This window comes from Myotis nattereri (genome assembly GCF_964212035.1).
Source record: "Myotis nattereri genome assembly, chromosome: 1".
Classification (NCBI taxonomy): Eukaryota; Metazoa; Chordata; class Mammalia; order Chiroptera; family Vespertilionidae; genus Myotis; species Myotis nattereri.
In genome coordinates, this window is record NC_138075.1 from 94,778,161 (window position 1) to 94,804,298 (window position 26,138).

The window sequence follows — 26,138 nt, forward strand, 5'->3', positions numbered from 1 at the left end:
TTTAATTTCAGATTTTTTTTATTTTTCCAACACAACTGAAACAGTTGTATTAAATAAAAGTTTATTGTCTACTGTTTACACTCATGTTGCTGCTACAACGTACAACAACATACACAGATTCCTAGCATGAATTACTCATTGTTCACCCCCACTGAACTACAGACATTGCTTGAGAATTAGATCTCTGCTTTAGGGATTTAAAAAAAAGAAAAACACAACTGGGGCACAGTATCTTGAAAGAGCTTTCTCAAGTGACTTGGAATTCACAGGCATAGCCAATACAGCAAAAACAGCACCAACCGTGCTGTCACTGGGAAGAAAGAATGGAAAACATGAACAGTAGTTATAAGCAGTTTTTCTAATGACAGAAGCTTGAAGAAGCTTCACTTTGTCCATCTGGGCTAAGTGGCTGCTTTGAGAAGGAACAAAAGGGAAGGGATGAAGAGGGAGGGCTGGAACATGGATACTACACAGAAAGTATAAAAATTATATCTAAAATATAGATCAGCCCAAAATACTGGAAAGTGGCAATTTGAACTATATTTTTAAACAAGTGGGGGAAATACTGAGTGTTTTGAATGTGTGCAAAACTGATCCACATTACCTCACCGTCAAAACTGAACACGGCAAGGCAGGTACATTGGTTTCCAGCATCACAGGCAAACTACATGTATGTTTTCTAACGAATAATGTAAACTTCAGTTTTAAGGCAGCTGGTACTAATGCTGCACACAGGCTTAGCTCGGTGCCCATTTCAGAAATGGGACAGTTAGCACTTAAAAAAAAAAATGAGGGGAGAAATGGAGAGTCAGCATTATTTGACAAAAACAATGTGTCAAAATGTTTTCCCTTCACACAAAAGTATTGGAACATTTAGAAAAACAAAGCACCCATCCCACCTACTTCAGCCTGTTCCTTAACAAATATTTCAAAATACTGATAAATAATCGTGACTGCGAGCAGAATTCCAGTGCCAGAGCCAATGGCCCCTAAGAAGTCAGCCAACACTGACAGGGCGCCAATACACAAACCGCCGAATGCAGCTGCGGTGGGGATATACCTAGAAGACAAAACCAAGTCAGGCAGCAGAGGGAACTGAAAAGCGGCCACAGAAGCAATAACATGTCATGTTGAAGTGTGGTTCATCTAACGGAACAGTCTGCGGTACTGATGGGTTGTCCATAGCAGTTACATGTTGATGAAAACTGACTAAGGGAATGACTTACTCCCTGATTTTGAAAAGCCAGTTAACAGCCAAGAAAGGCAATGATTTTGATCAGATCAGAATCTTCAACTAGATTTAGATTTAAGTATTAAAATATTTAATATTTTTAAATGGGTAACCTTTAGCTCCCTCTTCTAAATGAACAGTGAATTTCAAAATGATTTCTAAATATATTTATGTGACAAGATTTGGATAATTCTCTTCCAACAGTAACTTGATATTGGCTGCATGTTATAACCACCTGAAGAACTATTAAAAATAATGGGATTGTATTTAAAATACTCCAGAAAGAAAAAAAATAGAAAAAAGATTAGGGTTGAATGAAAGAAGAATGACAGAATAACTACTACTAAAGTTGGATATACATGGGTACATGCAGATTCATTATACTATTCTCTGCAATCTGTGTTCTCAATAAATAAAATTTAAATATAAATACTAGTGCCTTTTCAACAATTATGGAACAACTGGATATCCACATGCAAAAGAAAGAATCTGAATGCCTCACACCAAACAAAACTTTGCTCAAAGTGAATCATAGACTGAAATCTAAGAGCTGAGACTCTTAAGAGAAAAAAAAAATAAATCTGTGACCTTGGGTTAGGCAATGGTTTCTTAGATACAACAGCAGCACAAAGCGTCCAAAGACAAAACTGATATACTGAACTTCATCAGAATTAAAAACTTGTTCGTCAAAGGATACCATCAAGAAATTGAAAGGGCAACCCAAAGAATGACAAAATATTTGTAAATAACATACCTAACAAGAGACATCCAAAATATTTTTTAAATAATCTTACAACTCAGTAACAAAAAGATAACCCAATAAAAAATGAGCAAAATAGCCCTGGCTGGTTTAGAGCTAAATCAGCCCAGGGACCAAAGGGTCATGGATTTGATTCCCAGTCAAGGCCATATACCTCATACTTCGGTTTGATCCCCAACCCAAGTGGGGGCGTCTTTGGGAAGCAACCAATCCATGTCTCTCTCACATCGAACTCTTGGATCTCTCACCCTCCTCTCCCCCTTCCACTCTCTAAAAATCAATGGGAAAAATATCCTTGGGTGAGGATTAACAAAAAAAATGAGCAAAATATTTGAACAGACATTTCTCCAAAGACAATACACAAATAGCTGATAAACACATGAAAAGCTGCTCAACATCATTACTCATCAAGGAAAAGCAAATCAAAACCACAATGAGGTATCGCTTCATACCCAGTAGTTGGCTATATACTAATCAAAAAGCAAAAACTAGTGCTGGAGAGGATGTGTAGCAATTGGAACCTCACACATATACAGCCCCTCTGGAAGACAATTCAGCAGTTCCTCAACATGTGAAACAGTTACTGTATGACTCAATTCCATTCCTAGAGAAATAAAAACATACTTCCACACAAACTTTCTACAAGTATGTTCATAACAGCCATTATTCATAATGGCCAAAAAGTGGAAACAACACAAATATCTGTCAACTAATGAACGGGTAAGTAAAACATATTATCCACACAATGGGATATTCACAGATAATGAACTTTGAAAACACTATGCTAGTAAAAAAAGCTATTCATAAAAGATCACATATGATTCCTTATGTATGAAATGTCCAGAATAGGCAGAGGGTAAAAAGTTTCCTGGGGCCGGAGGGAGGGGAGAATGGGATTGGAATGGGAAATAACTAATGGGTACAAGGTTTCTTTCTGATTGGTGAAAATGTTTTTAAAATTAGAGTATATTTTACACTCTGAATATACTAAAAAAATTTTTAAAAACACACTAAACCACATACTTTAAATGAGTGAATTACACAGTATGTGAATTATACCAATGAAGCTGTTTATCAAAAAAACTTATGCCTGGGACCCACCCACTCCAGACCAAAGAAATCACCATTCCTGAAGATGGGATGTTAGTACTTTTTAAAAGCTACCGAGGTGATTTTCTGAACAGCCAGCCAACAATGAGAACCTCCCAGCTACATTTTAACATTTGGCTGAGCTGTGAAGGGGAACACAATTCCAATTAAACTAATTTAGTTGTCATTTTGATGTGGAGAACAATTAACTTTTATGTTCAAGTTTGGTCCTTTTGTGTGAAGTAGAAATGCTGAAAATATAAATTTTAAACAAAGAATAACATTTGGCAAGAAATGAAAGATTGAAAAACTGAGTATATGTTGCCTGCTCCCACCCTGCAAAGGAGGAAATCAAATGACCTTACCTATTAAGCTCATGAACCATAGAGGTATCTCTGTGGCCCCTCATTACCATTTGCTGTTCTTTAAGCTGTTTAGCTACCTGTCGAAAGAAACACAACTTTTAAAATCATACTAACATTTCACTGTTCACTATCTACCCAATTCTGTGTGAAGGGCTTTCTATACACTAATAAGTAAGATAACAAGAACCCTGAAGTAGGCACCGTCATACCATTCCTATTTTAAACCTGAGGATACTGAGGCTACAATAGTGCACAACCACGTTACCCATAAACTAAACCAGCGTTCTCAATCTTTTTTCACTATCACCTTCCTTAAGAAAAATTAATACTAAGAAATAATACTTTGTCAGGTAGGATTGAGCTTTGGAGAGTCACAAACCATTATAAAGTCTGTGTTTCACCTACCAGGAACCAATTTTTAACCCTATGGGGAGGTCATACTACTTTATTATTAATGTAGGAATTAAAATTTAATTTACAAAAATAAGATCTGACATCTAAAATTTATAAATTATTTTTATTTTGAAATAAACCAAATACTTACATCTTTGGCTGAGGAACCAGACACCTCTATCCACGTCTTAGAAAAGAATGCACATGATCCCAGCATAAAGATGATATAAACAACCACATGGACAGGATCCTCAAATATGGCACCCATAGACTCAGGAGGAGAAAGATAATAACAAAGGCCTCCAACTGGGTAAGAGCGAGCAGGTCCTCCCCCACTGACATCCTACAGAACAAGAAGGAAAAGAACAACTGGCCAACCTACCTTGTCAAGCATACATTTTTATAACTTTTCAAACTCCTCAAAAATTAGGACAATGGTTTAAGCTCAAAGCACCTACAGCTAATGGCTATAAATAACTTAAGGATTTGCTTTTGTATCTAATATCTTCATTCCTTCAAAATTATATAGTAAACATCTCTTACATAAAGATGTAAGTATATTAATAACAGAAGAATGACAAGAAAAAAAATCTATGAGAAGATAGAAAAAAGACTACATTTATAGTCAATCTCTTTTTTTTTTTTTTTTTTTTTTGGTTAATCCTCACCTGAGGATATTTTTCCATTGATTTTTTTTTTTTTTTTTTTTGAGCAAGTGGATGGGAGTGGAAGAGATAGAGAGAAACATCTATGTGAGAGAGAAATTGAGCCTCCAACCAAGGTATGCAACCTTGACCAGAATCGAACTTGGGACCCTTCAGTCCTCAGGTCAACACTCTATCCAGTGAGCCAAACCAATTAGGGCTATAACCAATCTCTTAATAGAATCTGAAATTTTCTGAACTATATAAGAGTATGCAATGAAGGTCTGGGGAAAGGGCGGGAGCAGGGAGGGTCAATGGGGAAAAGAAGAGGGGTACATCTGTAATACTTTCAACAAAAGATAATAAAAACATAAAAGAGTTTTATGCCACACAATAAAACCCTTCCTTACACATGATGCTTTCATTTCAAAGTATTCTATTTAGAATGCAATCAATTGAAATATTGACAGAAGTCTAACAACTCACTGCATAACGTTATTTGTTTGTATAAGAGTCTTGATAAATATATACAATGAGGTTTTTAGCAACACAAATATTTAAGAATTTTTATAATAACAGAAATGGGACCAGCATGTATTTGCTCTTATTAAATAAAAATTTTGGGATATAGGGTGTGAGAAAGCAATTTCTGGTTGCAAAGATTAATTTATCTTGATTCTTGAACTTATAACTACCAAATAATTCTTTTACTGTGCCCCTAGAATTAATATTACCAAATCAAAAGCATTGTTTATAGACAAATTCAATTCCCCAATAATTCTCTCATTTAAAAAAAAAAATCTTAGTCAAGGTCACAATATATACAACCATTCAATGCATTTATTACTTTGTAATTTTTATAGTAATAATTATAGCTGGACTATTAGTTCATGAGGGGAGAAAAAGATTCCTCCCGTAATCACAGGTAATCAAATTTCTGTTAAATGAATGGAAAAGGAGTATTACAAATAGAGCAAATCCTATTTCCTCCAACTAACATTCAAAAATCACTGTCTTTCTCTAACCGGTTTGGCTCAGTGGATAGAGTGTTGGTCTGCGGACTGAAGAGTCCCGGAGTTCAATTCCAGCCAAGGTCATGTACCTTGGTTGTGGGCACATTCCCAGTAGGTGGTGTGCAGGAGGCAGCTGATCAATGTTTCTCAACGTTTCTCTCTTATCGATGTTTCTAACTCTCTATCCCTCTCCCTTCCTCTCTAAAAAATCAATAAAGCATATATATTTTAAAAATCACTGTCTTACCCTGTTAAACTGCAAATTTCTTTTAAAAATTATCTTCAGTAAAAGCACAGATATATCAGTCACTATAACTTAAAATGTAAAAGATAGCATATTAAGATAAATGCACAATATATTAAGCACCATACTTCAATATAATGACTAAAAATAATATTCTTCAATGCAATACAAATTCTAGAATTACATACTCCACAAAAGAATAAAGGATCTTAGTATTTTTTAATTCTATAATTTTAAAGGAGAAAAATACTCCTTGGTCAGGTGATAGAATTTAAACCAATCAGAATTCAATCCAATCCCACAATTAACACTTCAGTAACAATGTGGCTGGACTGCTTTAGAAGAAGCTCTGATACCAGGTACCTATAAAAGGAAGTCAGAATTTACTGGATTCTATTTCTAGAATCTGTTCTCTCTTTAGTTTAGTAATTACATGTCTGTCTCCAGCCCAGTTAATCACATACTAGTTTAGTGCCATTCAGGCTATGAAAAACAGGGAGGATGATTTCTGTATTCCATATATTATCAACAAATAGCTTCTTTTTAAAAACATTATTCCAGACAATAGTGGAATGAGATTACAAAACACAGAATCATGAGAACCACTGTAATTTTAGCCTAAAAGATCATTCAAAGGAAATGCAAAAATGCTTCCTACTTAAGTGACTCTGAAAATGTTATAGCAACTACTTCAATTATGGCTCATCTCTTTCAGTTAAAAATATAACCATGAAATGCAAATTACAATAAATGAAAACACTTGAATAAATAACAAAATACTCACTGCCCACTGTCCTAGTAAATTAACTAAAAAGTTGCCACTGAATCGAACAGACAGCATCTGGGAAATAACATAGAGGTTTGACACCAATGCTGACTGAAGAATAATGGGGATGTTCGAGGTGTAGAAGAGCTTGATGGGGTAGCTGCTGTATTGTCCTCGATACCGAGCTGACTTGATGGGCAAGTCAACACGAAATCCCTACAAAGTGAAAATTCAGAGTAAGAGGAACTGTACATCCTATATAATAAAAACATAATATGCAAATTGTCCCCTCAACCAGGAATTCGACTGCTCACTATGACGTGTGCTGACCACCAGGGGGCAGCAAGGAACATGGTGCAGCACTGGTAGCAGGCAGCAGTGGAGGCACTGCCAGGCCCGATGGGCCCCAATGAGAGTGGGACACAGAGGGATGGTGGAGCAAGTGAACTGGTGGCACCAGGCCAACACAGGTGTAAGTAGGGCCCGATCGCCCCACCAATCACCCCACAGATGGCGACCAGTGGTGGCGGTGGAGGCAGGGCCGCCACCTGGCTTCCAGGCGCTGAGGGAGTCAGGCAGGGTCCCGATTGCCCTGCCAATCGCCATGCAGACAGCAAGCAGCGCTTCGATTGCCGACTAGGCCTAGCGAGCACACCTGTCCACAAATTTCGTGCACCGGGACTCTAGTATCATATAAACAATACAGAAAGCCAAACCAGAAACAGTAGGGAGTATGAAAAGATAATGATAATAAAACTTAACCCTTCCACACAAAGGCATGTAAACAGAAATCCCTTTCTATTTCATTTTCATTCTACTTTGTTATTTATACCTCTGTTTCTAAAGAAAGGAATTATTTGCTTGACTAGATTTTGAAACATTGACTTATTAGAAACTAACAATTCAAATAAAAACCCACATCCCACTTACTTCAGAAAGAAAGTTATACTTACCTGAAAATATATAACAACAGCAAACACAAAAACAGTAGCAATGAGGTTCATGAGATTGGGCAAGTTCTGACGGTAGAAAGCCTCCCTTAAAGCTCGGACTTTGTCGGTCCTGGTGGCCAGTAAATGAAAGAGAGCTATGACTGCACCCTCAAACTCAGTACCTGATAAACCAAGAGAAAAAGTAACTGTAGATGCCAAAGTTATCCCAAAGGTCAAAACAAATAACCTTGAAACTACAGTACTCAGCAAAAAATATGAGTGAAAATAATTCATCAGTATTTGTGATATAGCCATATGTGGAGCTTCTAAAATATTTTGATCATTGAGGCAAAATGTATGTTTTTTAACATAAATTTGAAGTTTCTCAAGAGAAGTTTCTTGATGGAAACAACCAAAGTAGAGTAAGCCAAAAAAATATTTCATTCATAATGCTTTGCTTCTCCTTTACTTTCAAGAAGGGAAGAGAATACTGCGGTAAGGGGAGGGGTGGCAGCAGCAAAGCAGAGTAGAGGTCAGATTCAAAAGATATATGTTACTCTACCAAGCTTGCCTTTAAGTTCACTTTACCAGGAACATTAATAAACCATTGTTGCTATTTTCTTAAGGCTGGGATTAGTTTAGATGTTAACCCTTACAAATCTAGGATGGCATTTTGAGAGAAGTGGAAATGGGTAAGGGGAAAAAGAGTAGAAATATTTCAAAATTTAGGTACGAATACCAAGCCAAGTAGAATAGCAGCAAAAGTATTAGTGCTCCCTGATGATACAAAGAATAACAGTTTTTTCATTGAAAAATCCTAATCCACTACCTTTTGATCCCCCTAGCAATGCTGAAATTGGTCAAATTCATGAGTTCTGCAGCAATGGCTTAAGCAAATAAAAATTTTCAAATGCTTGGGACCACTGAAATTTGAATAAGCAGAGGCTAAAATGTAGATATTCTTTTTGAAGTAATATTTCAGACTCCACAAATCTCTGCTAATAATTTTGAATAATTAGCATCAATTGTCCGCTGGAACAGTAAACCTACATATCTACAGGCATGTACTGCTCCATTACGTGTTACTTTTCAACACACATCCAGCAACACTCGTGCAGTCGCAGTCACTGTGTGATATACCTCTGCCAGTGTTAATAGTAGTGGGACTAAAGGCCTTCCAGACAATGGTTTCACAGATGTTGGTGGCAATAAAGAGGGAAATACCAGACCCCAGGCCGTAACCCTTCTGTAGCAGCTCATCTAACAGCAGCACAATCAAACCAGCAACAAACAACTGTGGGGAAAGAAATGCAAGTAAGCGGAAGCAAGAAACAACTCAAAAAAGGGGAAGACAAACACCAGTGACTACTTTCAAAGTATGGGCATGTCTAACACATTCAAACCTAATGATTACAATATCACTATTATGATTCTGCATCTTTTAATCCACTTTGATTTAATCAGAAGCTAATCCTGAAAATCAGATGATTAGAAACATTGCTATATTGTATAGCAGCCATTTCAACTTGTAAAACAGATGTTACCATCAGAACAGTTTCCCTTACAATAAGGGAAATAAGGCTAATTCCCTTAAATAAGGCTTACTGTAAATCACACTATAAAACAAAAATCTTCACAGTTGTAGAATTTATGACAGCAAGAAACTGAGTACATCCCAGATATCTCCAAGCAAGTGAAAGGCCAAATGAATTATGGTGTAACAAGATGCAATTGCACACTGCCATGAAAGGAAAAGTACGTGAACTATGTTGATACGTTTTTTAAATATTATATATAATATTGTATATATTGTGTACTTATTATATATCTATGGAATAAGTAAAAAGGTGAAGCACAAATTAATACATACACAGATTATAACAATGTAAAAATGCATTCTATGCATATAGTGACAAAGGCTGAATGTAAATTTCAAGATAGTTAAGAGTTCATAGGTTCCTAAGTTCGTAACTTTTTTAAAAAAAATGAAAGCATGCTAACTTTAATTTATGTGAAAATGGAAATTCTTAATTTTCCTCTTGGATAAGACATTTCTGTAAAAGTATATACCAATTAAAAATAAGCCCTAGAGCCAGGCCAGTGTGGCTCACTTGGTTAAGCATCATCACAAGCTCCAGGAGGTCACCGGTTCAATTCCGTGTCAGGGTACATGCCCAGGTTGGGGCTCCATCCCCAGTAGAGGGCATGCAGGAGGCAGCCAATGAATGTTTCTCTCTCATAGATGTTTCTTACTCTCTCCCTCTCCCTGAAATCAATAAAAACATATTTTAGAAATAATAATAATATGCCCTAGACTTAAAAGTGACCTTGACCTGCACTTCAGTAACCTGATCAATCAAGGAAGAAAATACACTTCTATACCCTCCCACCCCCGTCTCATGCCTGTCCCCACTATAAAGGACACCCTCTTACAGAAGCTAAGGAAATGTCACTTCTGTGAAGCATCTCTGAAGCATCCCCCCTCATTACTTACGCAGTTCCCTAATATCCCCATTAGAAGAGAGAGCAAACTACAGTACCCCATATTAAGCATGCTTACCTTACACAGAGTTTATTTATTTTCCTTAACTGTCATTTCAATCGTTATACAGAGCCTAACTTGTCTATTGACAGTCTTTTAGTTTAACTTTCAATGGACTGGAAAAATAGTACAATTCTCAAAACTTCTAAGTGAGCTCATGAATCCTTTACTTTTGACATTTTGACAAGATAAAAGAAGTTAGGATTTATTACTGAGATTTTATTTTTACCACAATTATGTAATAAATACTCCCAATCACACAGAAACCCAACCCTGTGCAAAGAATAAGAGCTGTCCACAAACTAACAGCCAATCAAAAGCATTATCATGGGCTTCTGACTAAATGACTAATTGAATAACCTGTCCAGAATCACATGGACAACTCTGAATCAACTGTAATTCAAACCACCTGTTCAGACCAATGTTCATCAGTTTATAGAATGATTTGTGTATATCCTATGAAAATAAAAACTCATTTTTCTAACGGGAGAAAGGCATTATAGAAAAAACTACATGAGAAATGGTTTCTATAATTAAAGTAAGATAAAAGATGGTAAAAAGCATACATGCCCGAGAGGAATTAGACACCAGGAAGTTAGAGCATCTCACTGACTAAAACGGTGATAAGAACTGAATACTAACTGAATGCCTTTGTAGATGTACAATCAATATGAATCTCAAAGCAGGCATAAAACTAACACTGTACATTTCAACCCTACAGATGCATTCACGCACAAACAACTCAGTTTGACAAAATAATACTTACCTTTACAATGTGCCATGCACACTGATAGTTTCAATTCTTTTTTCATTTTAATCAAGACATATTATTTAGATTTCTAAACTCACTAATTGAAAGACACTGACCATGTGAATGAAACAAGATTAAGTTGAGAAATACCTTATATAAGAACATGCAAACAGTTTTTAAAACCTATGTTTCTAGGTAGAAACACACTGATCCAATCGTATCTCTTCAAGGTACCCACACATTTTCTTTTTTTAAAAAAATATATTTTATTGATTTTTTACAGAGAGGAAGGGAAAGGGATTAAAGAGTCAGAAACATCGATGAGAGAGAAACATCGATCAGCTGCCTCCTGCACACTCCCTATTGGGGATGTGCCCACAGCCAAGGTACATGCCCTTGGACGGAATCGAACCTAGGACCCTTGAGTCCGAAGACTGATGCTCTATTCACTGAGCCAAACTGGTCAGAGCCCCACACATTTTCAATGTTAGCAATGCCTTAAAAAGAAGCAAATAGGTCATTACCCACTGATGATTAAGTAAACATGACATATTCTCTATACTTAACACTAGAAGAATTTACCATAACACAAATAAATATCTGTGCACCAGAATTTATGTAACAAATATATATGCACTGAATTTGTTTTATTCCTAGAACATAACTATTCCTGGATTTGTAATACTGATAAAAAATTAAAATAGCTTAATTCCATTTAATATCAATTTAAATCTGTAACTAACACTTTAAGAAGTCTATACTTTATCTAACTAACCCAGAACTGCTCAACTGAGGTTCCGTAAAAGTCTAAATCTAACCTCAGTAAAACACTAGAAAAATTTTACTGATACACAATATTAAGAGCTAGATGCCAATTCTGGGTATCTTTTAAAAATCAGGATTATTCTAAACTATGGGTTACGTAAAGCAAATGCTAAAAAATAAAATAAACATAAATCAACAATTAGTATATCAATATCCTCAACAATGCCAAAAGCATATGAAGAAATTTTAAGCACTGAAATATTAAATTCAGTTTTCAGACAACCTTATCTTTCTATCCATTCCAACTTTTCTTCCTCCAATTCCCAAAGGCTATAAATTTGCCAATCAAGTGTTTTTTAAATGGAGAAATAATGACAGAGTTATTCTTTAAAGAAATGTACTTTATACCAAACAGAAACACACAGGGGCTCAGAAAACTACTAAAGACTCTGATTAAAAATTCCTCCCCCTGCTGAAACCGGTTTGGCTCAGTGGATAGAGCATTGGTCTGCGGACTGAAAGGTCCCGGGTTTGATTCTGGTCAAGGCAGCTCATCGATGTTTCCAATTCTCTGTCTCTCTCCCTTCTTCTCTGTAAAAATTCCTCCCCCGCCCTAACCGGTTTGGCTCAGTGGATAGAGCGTCAGCCTGCGGACTGAAAGGTCCCAGGTTCGATTCCGGTCAAGGTCATGTACCTTGGTTGCGGGCACATCCCCAGTAGATGTGCAGGAGGCAGCTGATCAATGTTTCTCTCTCATCGATGTTTCTAACTCTCTATCTCTCTCCCTTCCTCTCTGTAAAAAAAAAAAAAAAAAAAAAAAATCAATAAAATATATTATAAAAAAAAAAATTCCTTCCCTGTGCCTGGACAGTGTGGCTTGGTGATTTGAGCTTCAACCCAGCAACCAAGAGGTCACTGGTTCAACTCCCAGTCAGGGGGACATGCCCAGGTTACGGGCTCTATTCCCCGTAGGGGGCATGCAGGAGGCAGCCCATATCTCATGTGTCTCTGTCATTGATGTTTCTTTCTCTTTTTTAAAAATATTTTTGTATTGATTTCAGAGAGAAAGGGAGAGGGAGAGACAGAAAACATCAATGATGAGAGAGAATCACTGATCGGCTTCTTCCTGCACACCCCTATGGGGATTGAGCCCATAACCCAGGCATGTGCCCTTGACCAGAATTGAATCCAGGACCCTTCAGTTCACAGTCCAACACTCTATCCACTGAGCCTAAACAGCTACAGCATGTCACTGATGTTTCTATCTATCTCTGGAAATAAAAACATATTTTTTAAAATTCCTCCCCTTGTCAAAAGACAAAAAAAGCCCTCCCTACTTGTTGTTGTTTGTTTTAAGCAACTAAGAACAACCTAAGAACAACCTAAATTTATTAGCTCATAGTTCTGTAGGTCAGAAGCTTGAGCAAGCTTAACTGGGTTCTTTGCTTTGTCTCCCAACGTTGACTTGAAAGCATTAGTTAGCCAAGGCTCTTAGCTAGATGGTCTAGGGAAAAATCCAAGTCAAGCTCATTCAGAATGAGGTCAAAATCCAGTTCCTTGTGGATTGTAGGTCTGAAGTATACCCGTTTTCTCCCTGGTTGTCATCCAAGGACTACTGTATTCCCAGAAGCCACCTGCATTCTTTCTCATGTAGCCTCTTCCATCTTCATGGCAGAGAGGCAAGTCTTTCTCAAGCTTTAAATCAGACTTCCTCTTCTGCTCCATCCCTATTGTTACTGATGCCAATAAATACCTAAACAATCTCTCTCCTTGTTCTGAATCATTCTAACTAAACAATTATCTTATTATGATCTTCCTAAATAAAAAAGAATTAAAATTCTTTTAATGTCAACCATGCCAGTCTGAGATGGTCATATTTCTTAATACAAATATTTGTAAACTAGTATTTTGATTTTATTTACAACTATTTTTCTAACCTTGATTCTTTTGACCATTAGAAAAACTTTCCTGAATTAATCCTAATTTCACAGAGTGAGCAAGAAGAGGCATTTCCAAGATAAGCAGAACTCTAGATGCCCAGTGTTTAATTTAAACAAACTTCTTTTCAAAAGTCAATAAATAACTATATATTTTAAGTACAATCCATTTGGGCAACTTCTCTAAATGATTTTTAAGGACTGTACATTACAGAAATATCTACCAAACTTTACACACTTTAAGATACTTAGTGAAGGATTAAATTAATGTTGGCCTTCAAAAATTCTATTCCAAAGCATCCACTTTAAAAATTCTTAGAATACATGTATGAGTATTAATATAGTATTTCACTGATTCAAAGATATTAAACTATGATACAACTTATTACAAAAAAAATTGATTCTCTACTTATAAAAAGTTATTTTAGATTTAGATACAGATGTTTATCACCTAGCTTGCTCTTTCTGTGTCTTTGTGTACACACAGTAACTTTTCATTTCAATAACAACTCACAGCAGTTTTGGAATACATTTTAAAAAGCAAAGTAAAAAATATCAAAAATTGACGTGATGACATGAACAGCTATAATCAAATTGACACCCATGTAGGAAAAGACAAACTATCAGAACTGCCACCTGGCTGCGTGCAATTGTAAGACACTATCACAACTGTAAGAAAACATCTTGATTTCAGAGACATCACAATGTGAAAAATGTGCATCTTAGAATCAATGAAATAGAGTTGATCCATAATTCAATATATTATGCAGCTATAAGGCTATCAGAATTTTAAATTTTCACATCAACATGATACATGTCACTTCAATTATCAAAATATTCTATAATTCAAAAGTAAGAAAATGAATATTATCAATCACCTAAAGACTTGTTAGAAGAAAGGGATGAAATTTTTGTTATCTGCATATAAAAAATGGGATTTCTCACCTGAATAATGATAAGGAGGCAGATTCCAGCACCCATTTCAGCAGGATCCCCATACATGCCTGTCATGACATATACAATGGCTTGCCCAATGGTAATGATCATACCAAATACTGACAAAAATTGAGGAAAAAAGAGTACATGTTACAACCACAGATAGAAAAGACTATAGAAAAAAAAAAATCTTTACCACAAAATTTCCAAATTTGAAATTTAATTTTATTAATGCTCACATTTTTGGGCTCCATTAAATAAAGCTCTGTCTTTGGGTGTATCTCCAACTTCAATGATTTTGGCTCCAGCTAACAACTGCATAATCAAACCAGACGTTACAATTGGGGAGATACCCAATTCCATTAAAGTTCCTATAAAGGAAGGGGAAAGAAGTAAATACTATACACAATGCAAATTACTTTAGAAGTGTCCCAGTCCTTAATTACGCCTATGGAAATATATGCTTAAATGTTAACAAGCAAATTTTCATTTCTTAAACATTAAATTACTTAAAAATAAAACTCTATTAACACAGCCTTACAACAATCCATTAAATAAAAATTACTATAAATACTAAATACAAATTTCTATAAATTCTAAACTTAAAATGTTAAAGAAATCTGTTGAAAGAAATCTTCCAAGATTTCTGCCCAAATTATTATTTTTAAAATGTATACTAAACATTTTATTTTATTTTTTTAAGACATTTTTTATTCATTTCAGAGAGGAAGGGGGAGAGAGAGAGAGAGAAACATCAGTGATGAGAGAGAATCATAGATCAGCTGCCTCCTGCATGCCCCCTACTAGGGATCGAGCCTGCAACCCGGTCATGTGCCCTTGACCGGAATCAAGTCCAGAACCCTTCTTTCCACAGGCCAACACTCTATCCACTGAGACAAACTCGATAGGGCTAAACATTTTATTTTAATGCAAATTAAAAATTACAGCCCTGATCAGCCTGGACCACAGGGTTGGGGTTCCATTCCCAGTCAAGGGCACATACCTTGGTTGCAGGTTCCCAAGCCCCAGCAGGGTGTGTTCAGGAGGCAACCAACCAATTTGTTTCTTTCACATAGGTGTGTGTTTCTTTTTTCTCTCTCTCTCTCCACCCCCGCTCTCCCTTCAATTTCTTTCTCCCTGCTCCTTCCTTTCCATTCTCTCTAGAAATCAATGGAAAAAATATCCTCAGGTGAGGATCTAAAAAAAAAAAAAAAAAAAAAAAATTACATATCAAGCCCCAAAATTACACACCAAGCTAAAAAAAAAAAAAGATACTTGAAAAGATTTCTGACTCTGCCCAGCTGCGTCAACCTATGAACCAGGTCATGATTTGATTCCTGGTCAGGACACATGCCTGGGTTGTGGGTTTGATCCCCAATAGGAGGCCAGGCAGGAGGTAGCTGATAAATGATTCTTTCTCATCACTGATGTTTCTCTTTCTAAAATCAATAAAAATATTAAAGAAAAGATTTATGACTCTTATGCAATATCTAAAATTACATATAACATTATCTAAAACTACATTGTAGAATATCTAGTGGCATGAAAAATGATCTTGACACAGTGCACTGGGGGAAAAAAAACACAAATATATAGAAAAAATGGAAAAAAAAAACACAGAGAAAGCTCTAGACCAGCCGTGGGCAAACTATGGCCCACAGGCCGGATCCGACCCGTTTGAAATGAATAAAACTATTGAAAAAAAAGACCGTACCCTTTTATGTAATGATGTTTACTCTGAATTTATATTAGTTCACACAAACACTCCATCCATGCTTTTGTTCCGGCCCTCCGGTCCAGTGTAAGAACCCATTGTGGCCCTCGAGTCAAAAAGTTTGCCCACCCCTGCTCTAGACAGTGATAATCACTCCATTCTCTGTGTACTTCAATACTCTGTAACACAGTTCTAAAATTAGAATAAACACATGGTTCTATAATTATTTACATACTAGAGGCCCAGTGCACAAATTTGTGCATGGGTGGGGTCCCTCGGCCTAGCTGGTGATCAGGCTGATTGGACTGGCCAGCTGAGGAGAGGGACCATGGGAGGTTGGCCAGCCATGGAAAGTTGGCTGTGGGAGCACACTGACCACCAGGCTTTTATTATGTGACTAGGCTTTCATATATATACTAGAGGCCTGGTGCACAAATTTGTGCACGGGTGGGGTCCTTCAGCCCAGCCAGCCCGGGAGGTTGGCTGTGGGAGCGCACCGACAATCAGGGGGCAGCTCTTGCATTAAGCGTCTCCCCCTGGTGGTCAGTGCATGTCCTAGTGACCAGTTGTTCAGTCATAACGGTTGCTTAGGCTTTTATATATACAGATAGATAGACTAGAGGCCCATTGCACGAAATTCATGCACTGATCACCAATGGGCAGCTCCTACATTGAGCGTCTGTCCCCTGGTGGTCAGTGCGCGGACAGAGCAACCAGTCGTTCCACTTTTTAGTCAATTTGTGTATTAGCCTTTTATCATATAGGATTGGTCTCTTCTCCCAGGCAATGTTTCTTTTATCATATCCTCCCACTCCTTGTAAACTCAAAAAACATTTTCCACAATTTCAGATCTATTTGATGTTAGTAGTATGGAGGCAAAAGAAAAAAAGTACATACCTCTGTTGGATGCAAGAATAACTCTCATCCAGTAGAAAGGATCTGCAGAATCTGATGACATGATTCCAAATAGTGGTATCTATAATATAACAGAAAACATTTTATAAAAGTGTATTATATAAATTAAGTCTGACCTTATTTTGTAACTCATCACTTAATGTTTGCAATACTTTTTAAAAATATATTTTTATTGATTTCAGAGAGAGAGGGAGAGTAAGAGAGAGAGAGAAACATCAAAGATGAGAGAGAATCACTGATTCTCTCTGCACACCCTCTATTGGGTATCAAGCCCCACAACCTGGGCCTGTACCCTGACTGGGGAATCAAACCATGACCTCCTGGTTCATAGCTCAACGCTCAACCACCAAGCCACACCAGCTGGGCAGCAATACTTTATAAAACTTGTGATTTATGATTTCTCATGTTCTTTAACAAAACGGGACAATAATCCAATTTTTTCAAGTGGGCAAGAGACTCAAAAAGAATAAATAGATAATTTAGGTGAAAATATCCTTGGATTAACAAAAAAAAAACTTCTATGTATTTCGATAGCTTTACAAAAGACAAACAAGTACCCAGTAAGTACACAAGAAAGTTCCTCAATATTATTAGGGAAATGCAAATTACAACTTCAGTAGCTTTTATCAGGGGAACACAAATTAAAACCACATCCATTGGAAGGGCTAATTTAAAATGCTTAACAACAGCAAGAATAGGCAAAGATGCAGAGCAACTGGAACTCCTATACCTGGCTGGTAAGAATATAAATATGGGAGCCCTGACAGGTTTGGCTCAGTGGATAGAGCGTCGGCCTGCGGACTCAAGGGTCCCAGGTTCGATTCCAGTCAAGGGCATGTACCTTGGTTGCGGGCACATCCCCAGTAGGGAGTGTGCAGAAGGCAGCTGATCGATGTTTCTAACTCTCTATTCCTCTCCATTCCTCTCTGTAAAAAATCAATAAAATATATTTAAAAAAAAAAAAAGAATATAAATATGGGAGTGGAGGCGTGACCACTTGGAAAAGAATTTGACAGTTTCTTACAAAGTTGAACATATATTTACCATACAATCCAGCAATTCTATTCCTAGGTATTCATCCAAGAGAAATGTAAGCATGTCCACAAACGGTCTTGTTCATGAATATCTACAGCAAGTTATTTGCTATGACCAAAATGTGGAAACAACCCAAATGTCCAAGTGACTAGATGAACAAGTTGTGATACAGACATACAGAACATCACTAACAAATAAAAAGGGATATATCACTGCTATACCAACAACATGAATGAATCTCAAAAAGCTGATGATGAAGTTAGCTACTAAGAATTAATACTGTATGATAACATTTATATCAAACTCTAGAAAAGATTAAATTACAAGAACAGAAAACAGACCAGTGGTTGCCTGAGACTGGAGGTGAGGTAAGGCTTTTTGAGACAGGTTGCAGGGAACTTTCTGGAGTGATAGAAATGGTCTACGTCGACTAAGGTACTAAGTATGTGGGTATATGTTTGCCAAACTTTTTCAAAATGTACACTTTAAAAAATGGGTGTATTTTACCATACATAAATTATAACTTCATAAATCTGATTTTTTTTTAAAGAGAGGGAAGGGGAATTTCCAAGATGTTTGAAGTATATGATAGGGATATGGATGATTATGCTTCCTTTCTTTGCACTTTTTTGCATTTTTAAAATGTTCTCTCGCCCTGACCACCCAAATCAATTTTAAACTAAGTACAATAAAATAATGATCAAATTGTTTTGCTCTTCAAAAAAAAATATATATTTGGCCCTAGCCCAGTGGTCAGCAAATTCATTAGTCAACAGAGCCAAATATCAACAGTACTGGCCAAAAACCAACTTCTGCGCATGGGCCACAAAGTTTCAATCGCACTGTACGTGCACACCGCAATTCTATTCCTAGGTATTCATCCAAGAGAAATGTAAGCATGTCCACAAATGGTCTTATGGACCGTGGTATTTTGTGGAAGAGCCACACTCAAGGGGCCAAAGAGCCACATGTGGCTCGCGAGCTGCAGTTTGCCGACCGCAGCCCTAGCCGATTTGGCTCAGTGGATAGAGCATTGGCCTGCAGACCAAAGGGTCCCAGGTTCAATTCCAGTCAAGGGCACGTACCTCAGTCGCAGGATCCTCCCTGGCCTGGGCTCTGAAGGAGACAACCAATCAATGTGTTTCTCTCACATCGATATTTCTATCTTTCCCTCTCTCTTCCACTCTCTCTAAAAAAATCAATGGAAAAATATCCTTGGGTGAGGATTAAAATAAATATAAATATATAAATACTAGAGGACAGATGCACAAAAATTCATGCAAGAGTAGGCCTTCCTTCCCCCAGCTGCCAGCACCGGCTTCCCCCTGGCACCCAGGACCCGGGCTCCTTCCCTCCTCCGGCCACCCACAGGCACCTGGGACCTGGGCTGCTTCCCTCCTCCAGCCACCCTCAGGCACCGAGGACCCAGGCTGGCTTCCCTTGGGCATCCCACAGGCACCTGGGACCCAGGCTGATTTCCCCTCCGGCCCCAGCTTTGTCAGAAAGGGCGTCCAGTCTAATTAGCATATTACCTTTCTATTATTATAGATTATTACTATTGGTAACATATAAAGCCATATATATATATATATATATATATATATATATATATATATATATATATGCATACACACACACACACACACACGATTTTTCCTATAATTATTTTACTGCTTCTTAATACAATTTTTAAAAACGTCTTCTGCCCTAGCTGGTGTGGTGATTCAGTGGTTGGAGCATCCGCTCAAGCACCAAAGGGTCTCAGGTTTGATTCTGGATCAAGACACATACCAGGTTGCAGGTTCAATTCCCTGCCACCAGGGGGGGGGGGGGGGGGGGGGGGGGGGGGGGTCAAGTACAGGAGGCAACCAATCAATGTGTGTCTCTCACATCGATGTCTCTCTCTCTCTCTCTCTCTCTCTCTCTCTCTCTCTCTCAAATTAGTCAATGAAAAAAATATCCTTTGGTGAGGATTAATAAAAAAAACTTGTATATATTTCAATAGCTTTTCAAAATCCTCAAAAAGTTTTCACCTAAATTATTTATCTAAATCCTCACAACAACCCTGTGACATGAACAGGTCATATATTTCATGAACTTAATCTCTGAAGAAAAAATTTTTAAAGCATCACTGAATTTTATTAATTTATAAACACAGGATATCCCTGGGATTCTAAAATTTGGCATTTTGGGATTTTTAAATTAATACATGCTATCTACAACATGATAAAAGGCAAACAAAATGGAAAGAATATATATGACTAATATATAAGTCAAAGGTTTAACACTTTCATATATAAAACCTGTCATAAATCAGTAAGAAAAAAATCTCAAGGGAAAAATGGGTAACTGAAAACTAAGAGGGAAAAAAAGAGAAAATGTTCAAACCCACTAATAAACCAAAAGAAATACAGAGTGAGACAAGACAACCATTTTCACTATCAACTCATTAAAAAAAAAATGCTCAAAATCATTCAGTATATTTTTTATCTAAAATAAGTTCTTCAGAATCTAACCAACCAAACCCTTAGAACAAGAGTATACACATTTATTTAATAGTATGGTTACATACCTGACAACATACTAAGAAAATGAAGAGAGTTATAGCAGTCCATAGTACCTTCTCTCTAAACTGGATCTTACAACAAAAGATAAAGAATAGTCAATAAAAAAACAAGAAAAAGCAAATATATAGCAAAAACCCCTATTAAAGCATAGCCAACATTCCCCATCATGACATGCTATTTTTAAGTCTTAAAATACTCTCACCCGAGTTAGCAGCAGCTAAAACAAACAACAGAACTTCTCAAACATAACGTTTATTTTTTAAACATAATTTTATTATTTCAAGAATAATTTAAATACAGGTAGTCCCCATCACATTATACCATGTTAACTAAAACTGAAAATGATGCAAAGCAAAACACAATCCAATATGCATGCATTTCAGTTATTCTAGTATTGTGCAAAGCTAGGACCCCGTGTAATATTATATGAACATCTATTTTTATAACATCAAAGCAATGAAAAAGGAATATACTTCTAAATAAAAAAGTTTAACAAAAGTTTTACTTATCTCTTTTTATGTCCCTATGCCTGTTATTTTCATGAGAAATCGAAATTACAGTAGAAGAGGAATGCCTGGGAACTGGCCAGTTGGGGATTAACAATATTTCTGGAATTGAAATACCCTATCTCCAAAAGTAGGCAATGATGGAAGAACAATTTGATGAAGTCACAATATCTTCCGAATGCATTCCTGTGATTTCTCTTTGCATTAAATGAATAAAAAATGGAACGTATATACTTGCAAAGTTGTAATTCATTTATGTAAAACAGCTGTACTTATCAAAACAGATAAGGCCATTCATAGAATGGCAGTGAATCATACCACCAGCAAGCACAGCACATACCTCATACTACAGGAATTATAAAGATCATTACAGACAGGGAAACATTATATCTTACCTAACACACAGGTCAAAAAAAAAACACTTGGTTTGGAAATGTTAGAACTTAAAGAACAATTATTTTTGAAACCACAAGATAAACTATCTAAACAGGTCTGTACTAGTTCTATTCACTTCATGCCTCTTGCAAGGAGGAGGAACAGGCAATATTTTTCCAAGTACAACCATACCAGGGTTGGGGAAAATAAATCAATCTTGCTAGTTTAGCAGAATAAGTCCTTTAGTTACCTTCTATATTACTAAAATATTATACTTACTTTCCTTTCAGGTTTCTGAATTTCTGGTAGAACAGCACAGAAAGGTTTGATAACTTCTAAAAATTTGACTGTGGAAAAAAAAAAGAATAAATGTTCCTATTACATAGTTTTAAAAATATATATTATCTTTTTACGGAATCAAATGCAAATGTTCTCCAACTTGTAATGGCAATCCCTCCCATTCCCCACTCCCAAAATTAATCATAATGCTCTCCATTTCAAATATAGAAAGGAAGAGAAATAATTCTAGAGTAAAAAAAAAAATTCAAGCCGAAACCGGTTTGGCTCAGTGGATAGAGCGTCGGCCTGCGGACTGAAGGGTCCCAGGTTCGATTCCGGTCAAGGGCATGTACCTGGGTTGCGGGCACATCCCCAGTGGGGGTTGTGCAGGAGGCAGCTGATCGATGTTTCTCTCTCATCGATGTTTCTGACTCTCTATCTCTCTCCCTTTCTCTCTGTAAAAAATCAATAAAATATATTAAAAAAAAAAATTCAAAAGGTTTAAGGGCTCAGTCTGTAAAATCCTGATTTTGCTTCCTCATGATTGTATCCAGCCCTTTTATATATAAAGAAATAATTCAATGAGTACACCTACATAAAAAAAAAAAAAAAAGCAAATGCAGCTTACTGTGGTACCCACAACACAATGCTTTCAAGAAGAAAATAAGAGACATCAGAGGAGGGAAAGTACAACAGGAAATGAGCTGAAACTGCAGATATGATTTATTTAAACTGAAAGATGATGCAAAGAGTGCGCAAGATCATGGAATCATCTTTATACATAACTTCAACTTCATTTCATTAACTCATTATTTATTGCTTGGTTGCTTTCCCACATAACGATCTGAGTACTTTCTTATGTACAATAAACAGCCCAGAGAATGACGATTACATTTCACCAGACAGTATTGTTTTCCCAGATTTATCTATCCTATATAATAAAAGCCTAATATGCAAATTGTCCCCTTGACCAGGAGTTTGACCAGAGGGTGGGGCCAGCCAGCCAACTGCCCTCAGCTCCTCCCACTTGCAGGCCCCACCCAGGCCGGTGGCAGCAGCAGGCAGCCGTGGGAAGGGAGGCCCCAGCCGGCAGCAAGCAGTCACTAGGGACCCTACCTGTGCACAAATTTCATGCACTGGGCCTCTAGTATATCCACACTAATAAAAGAGAAAGGTGCAAATTGACCTTACCTTCACAATGCCCACCAGCCAATCAGGAGTATGCAAATTAACCCAACAAAGATGGCGAGTTAATGTGCGTTCGCAGGTGCCGAATGGCCGGGGGAGGGGTGGGACGCTTGCATCGTTGCCATGGTGACGACACAGGCATTCTGCACCACCCCAGCCGCTCCGGGCCTCTAGGCAGCATGGGAAGGCAGCTCTGGCCCGAGCAAAGGGGTGCCGGTAGCCAGGGAAAGGAAGGCCCATTCTTTCACGAATCTTCATGCATCAAGCCTCTAATACACACACGCGCGCGCGCATACGCACACTCACAAGCCTAAGTGGCCGTCTGACTATTCAACCATCTGACCAGTAGCTATGATGTGCTGACCACCATGGCGCAGACACTCAACGCAGGAGCTGCTGAGCTGCGGTGATTTGGCAGCTGCGGTTCTCGGGTGACGCACCCAGAACCAGAGGAGGGAGCCCAATGCCGGGGTGCATCACCCGAGAACCGCACTCTCCCAACCCGGGACTCCTCGGGGGATGTTGGAGAGCCCGTTTCGGCCAGATCCCTGCAGAGCAGGCCGAGGGACCCGACCCCACCAGTGCACGAACCCGTGCACCGGGCCTCTAGTAATATTATAAGATAAACCAAGGTTCTTTAAGGAGACACCATCTTCTGGCATGACTGAAGTCAAGCCCTGCCAAAAAACTGGAGGATGGAGTTCAGGCTTGGCCAGCATCTGCAATGTGCAGAAACACGAGGCCTCAACTAGTTATGATCATCTTCCCCCTAGACACACTGCATTCTGTACTAGTATCATGAAATTGTTTTAAAACTGACAATTACACTTCAGCAGTTGGCCAAAATCTATCTTGTTTTATAAAACCTCTCAAAAGGATGGCACTCACAGACTTATTTGATAGAATTCTGAAATTCTCATGGGCAGATGTTTGTAACCGATACCATTTGGGCCTATCTGAACCTGAAAGTGTTCATCTCTGGTGCAAAACCAATAGCAATTACCTCAGGAAACTGCCTAGAGCCCCTTTATCCCTTCCCAGCCCACCTCCATCCAAGCCACCCGCCCAGACTTGTTGACCTGTCATGAGCACTTCCGCATTCGCGGCCAAGCACTGCTTCTGTATGCCACACGTCCACTCCTGAGCTGCAGAACTTCACCCATTCTGCTGTAAATTAAAGGACAGGGTCTCCTCCACTTCCTTCCTAGCTTCCCCGAACAGTCCACTAGTTGGGCAATGGGCGCACACTTGGACGTGCAGTTACCCATTCATCCTAAAAACATCCGAACAGCTATGTAATGCATGTGATGGTGAGTGTTGAGGGGGGCCTGAAAAGATCCCCATAAGACAAAGGCCTTGTCCTTAAGGCTTAAACCTTATACACAGAGCGAGCTTTCGGTAAACGCCTCAGAATGACTGAAATTAAAATTTTAAGGAAAACGCGATGCTCCCAACGTACTCATTGCTTCCCCTAAAATACGTGACATGCATCACTTTTCTAAAATTAAACAAGTCACGGAGCTTTATTCATCGCAACTAACATGTCAAGGAGGGGTGATTGGGCAATAAAAATGAGCTTTTTCAGCTCCTGAAAAATTCAAAGTTGTCCAGGTTTCGCCGGGCTCTCTGCCCGCCCCAAACACCAGCAGCCTCCCCGCGCCGGCCTCCGCGCCTCGCCGCCTGGAGCGCACACAGGGCCGGCGGTCCCGGCCCCCGCGGCCCCGGCAAGGCCTCGCCAAGGTTGCAGGAGCCTCGGTGGAGGCCTCCCGCCCACGCGCTACGCAGCGGCCCGCGCCTCCCCGGCCGGCGGGCTGGACACCCGAGCGGGCGCAGCCCCACCGCCCGCAGCCAGCGCCCCGCGCCCTGGGCGACGGCCCCGCTCCGGACCGCCCGGCGAGCCCGGCCGCGCCGCCTCTACTCACTGCCCATGGCGGCGGCTGCGCGGCCCACCGGGCACGGCGCTCGGCGCGGTCTCCTCCCGGTCTCCCGGCTGGGCCTCTGCGCCGCTGCCGACGCGGTCTGGCGGCTGCGCGCAGACTCCGCCTTCGGTCACGTGGCCCGCGTGCGGCTCGCGTCGCCCCGCCCCCTGGGGCCGGGCCCTGGGCGCCAGCGCCTACGTCCTCCGCGTGGCCGGGCCGGCGCTGCTGGGCGCGTGCGGCGCCGGGACCCGAGCCTCCGGAGCCCGCGGCAGCTCGGGCCTTTCCTCTGCGAGCACGTGTCCGAGCTCGGCGTCGAGCGGGTGTGGTTTCCGTGACAGCCACGAGGGGGCAGGTCAGGGCCCGGTGCCAGGAGCACAGGCCGGTTCCTTCCTGAAGCCTGGACCTGGGCCGCCCCGAGAGCCAGCGTGGCCCCAATAGCCTTTTTAATGTGCTCCCATCCTCTCTGGGAAGTTTTCAGAAAGTTGTGACACTTTATAAAATTAACATCTTGTGCAATCCCACTGTGTACTACGTGGGCTCCCGCAGCTTCTCCAAAATGGAAGGATCAGGATTTTGCCCCCGGACTAGCTTTTTATCCCTCCTTGGATAGCATGGTGAAAAGGAAGTGTACAGGGTTTAGAAATTAGCCAACCCGCTCCGAATTTTAATCCCTTCCCTACTTAATGGCTTCGGGCAATTAGCCTTTCTGAGCTGCATGGGTAAAATAAGGATGGTAACCACATCCTGCAGGTGTGAAGTTAAGCTAAGATGGACACGTAGAAGGTCTCATGTATTTCCCAAACTCGAATGTTAAACCCCTGCAGTGTAACTTCTCTAACATCTGCTGAAACAAGTTATTTCAAGCTTCACTAATGACCTGTCATTGTTACCCAGGGCGGGTCTGCCTGGCCTGAGGGCAGGGTGTAGGATTTCACAACAGGAGTGCAGGTGATCTTGAGAGCATGTCTATTAAAGCTGGGGACAGTGAGACAAAGAAAGGGCTCAAGGTAGGGGAAGCCACAGGAGACAGTCAGGGAAGGGGGCCTTGGAGATGGGTTCAGGTCCAGCTGCTGCCCTGGTTGCAAGGCTCCCGGGTCCTTTAGAATTTAGGAGGCGCATGCCTCTTGTAGGAAACAGGCCTCTGTGATCCATCTCCAGCTTAGGCAACTGTCCATGGAATCGGCTACTGAATTTCCCCAGGGTGAACAGAATGGAGGGAGGGAAAGAGCTACAAGAACAAAGAACTGTAGATGTGAGTCAGCATCATGGTAG

General features: G+C 39.2%; 1 protein-coding gene across 1 annotated transcript; it reads right to left on the bottom strand.

Annotated features, from left to right (window-relative positions):
* On the bottom strand, positions 1 to 24,962 carry SEC61A2 (SEC61 translocon subunit alpha 2). Its single transcript, XM_081087357.1, has 12 exons — positions 24,870 to 24,962; positions 21,760 to 21,827; positions 20,605 to 20,670; positions 16,980 to 17,058; positions 14,608 to 14,739; positions 14,378 to 14,487; positions 8,578 to 8,731; positions 7,459 to 7,619; positions 6,524 to 6,721; positions 3,990 to 4,181; positions 3,446 to 3,522; positions 1 to 1,060 (listed from the first exon to the last, which is right to left on the bottom strand). Exons 1-12 carry the CDS (start codon positions 24,874 to 24,876, stop codon positions 874 to 876), a joined length of 1,431 nt encoding a protein of 476 aa, XP_080943483.1. The 5' UTR covers positions 24,877 to 24,962; the 3' UTR covers positions 1 to 873.
* Between the last annotated feature and the right edge of the window lie 1,176 nt (positions 24,963 to 26,138).

Excerpts from the sequence above, each read along its gene's own strand:
- SEC61A2 (XM_081087357.1), bottom strand. Across the intron at positions 7,620-8,577 it reads TACTATTAACACTGGCAGAG|GTACTGAGTTTGAGGGTGCA; the intron begins GTATATCACACA and ends TTGGTTTATCAG. Across the intron at positions 4,182-6,523 it reads ATTTACTAGGACAGTGGGCA|GATGTCAGTGGGGGAGGACC; the intron begins GTGAGTATTTTG and ends CTTGTTCTGTAG.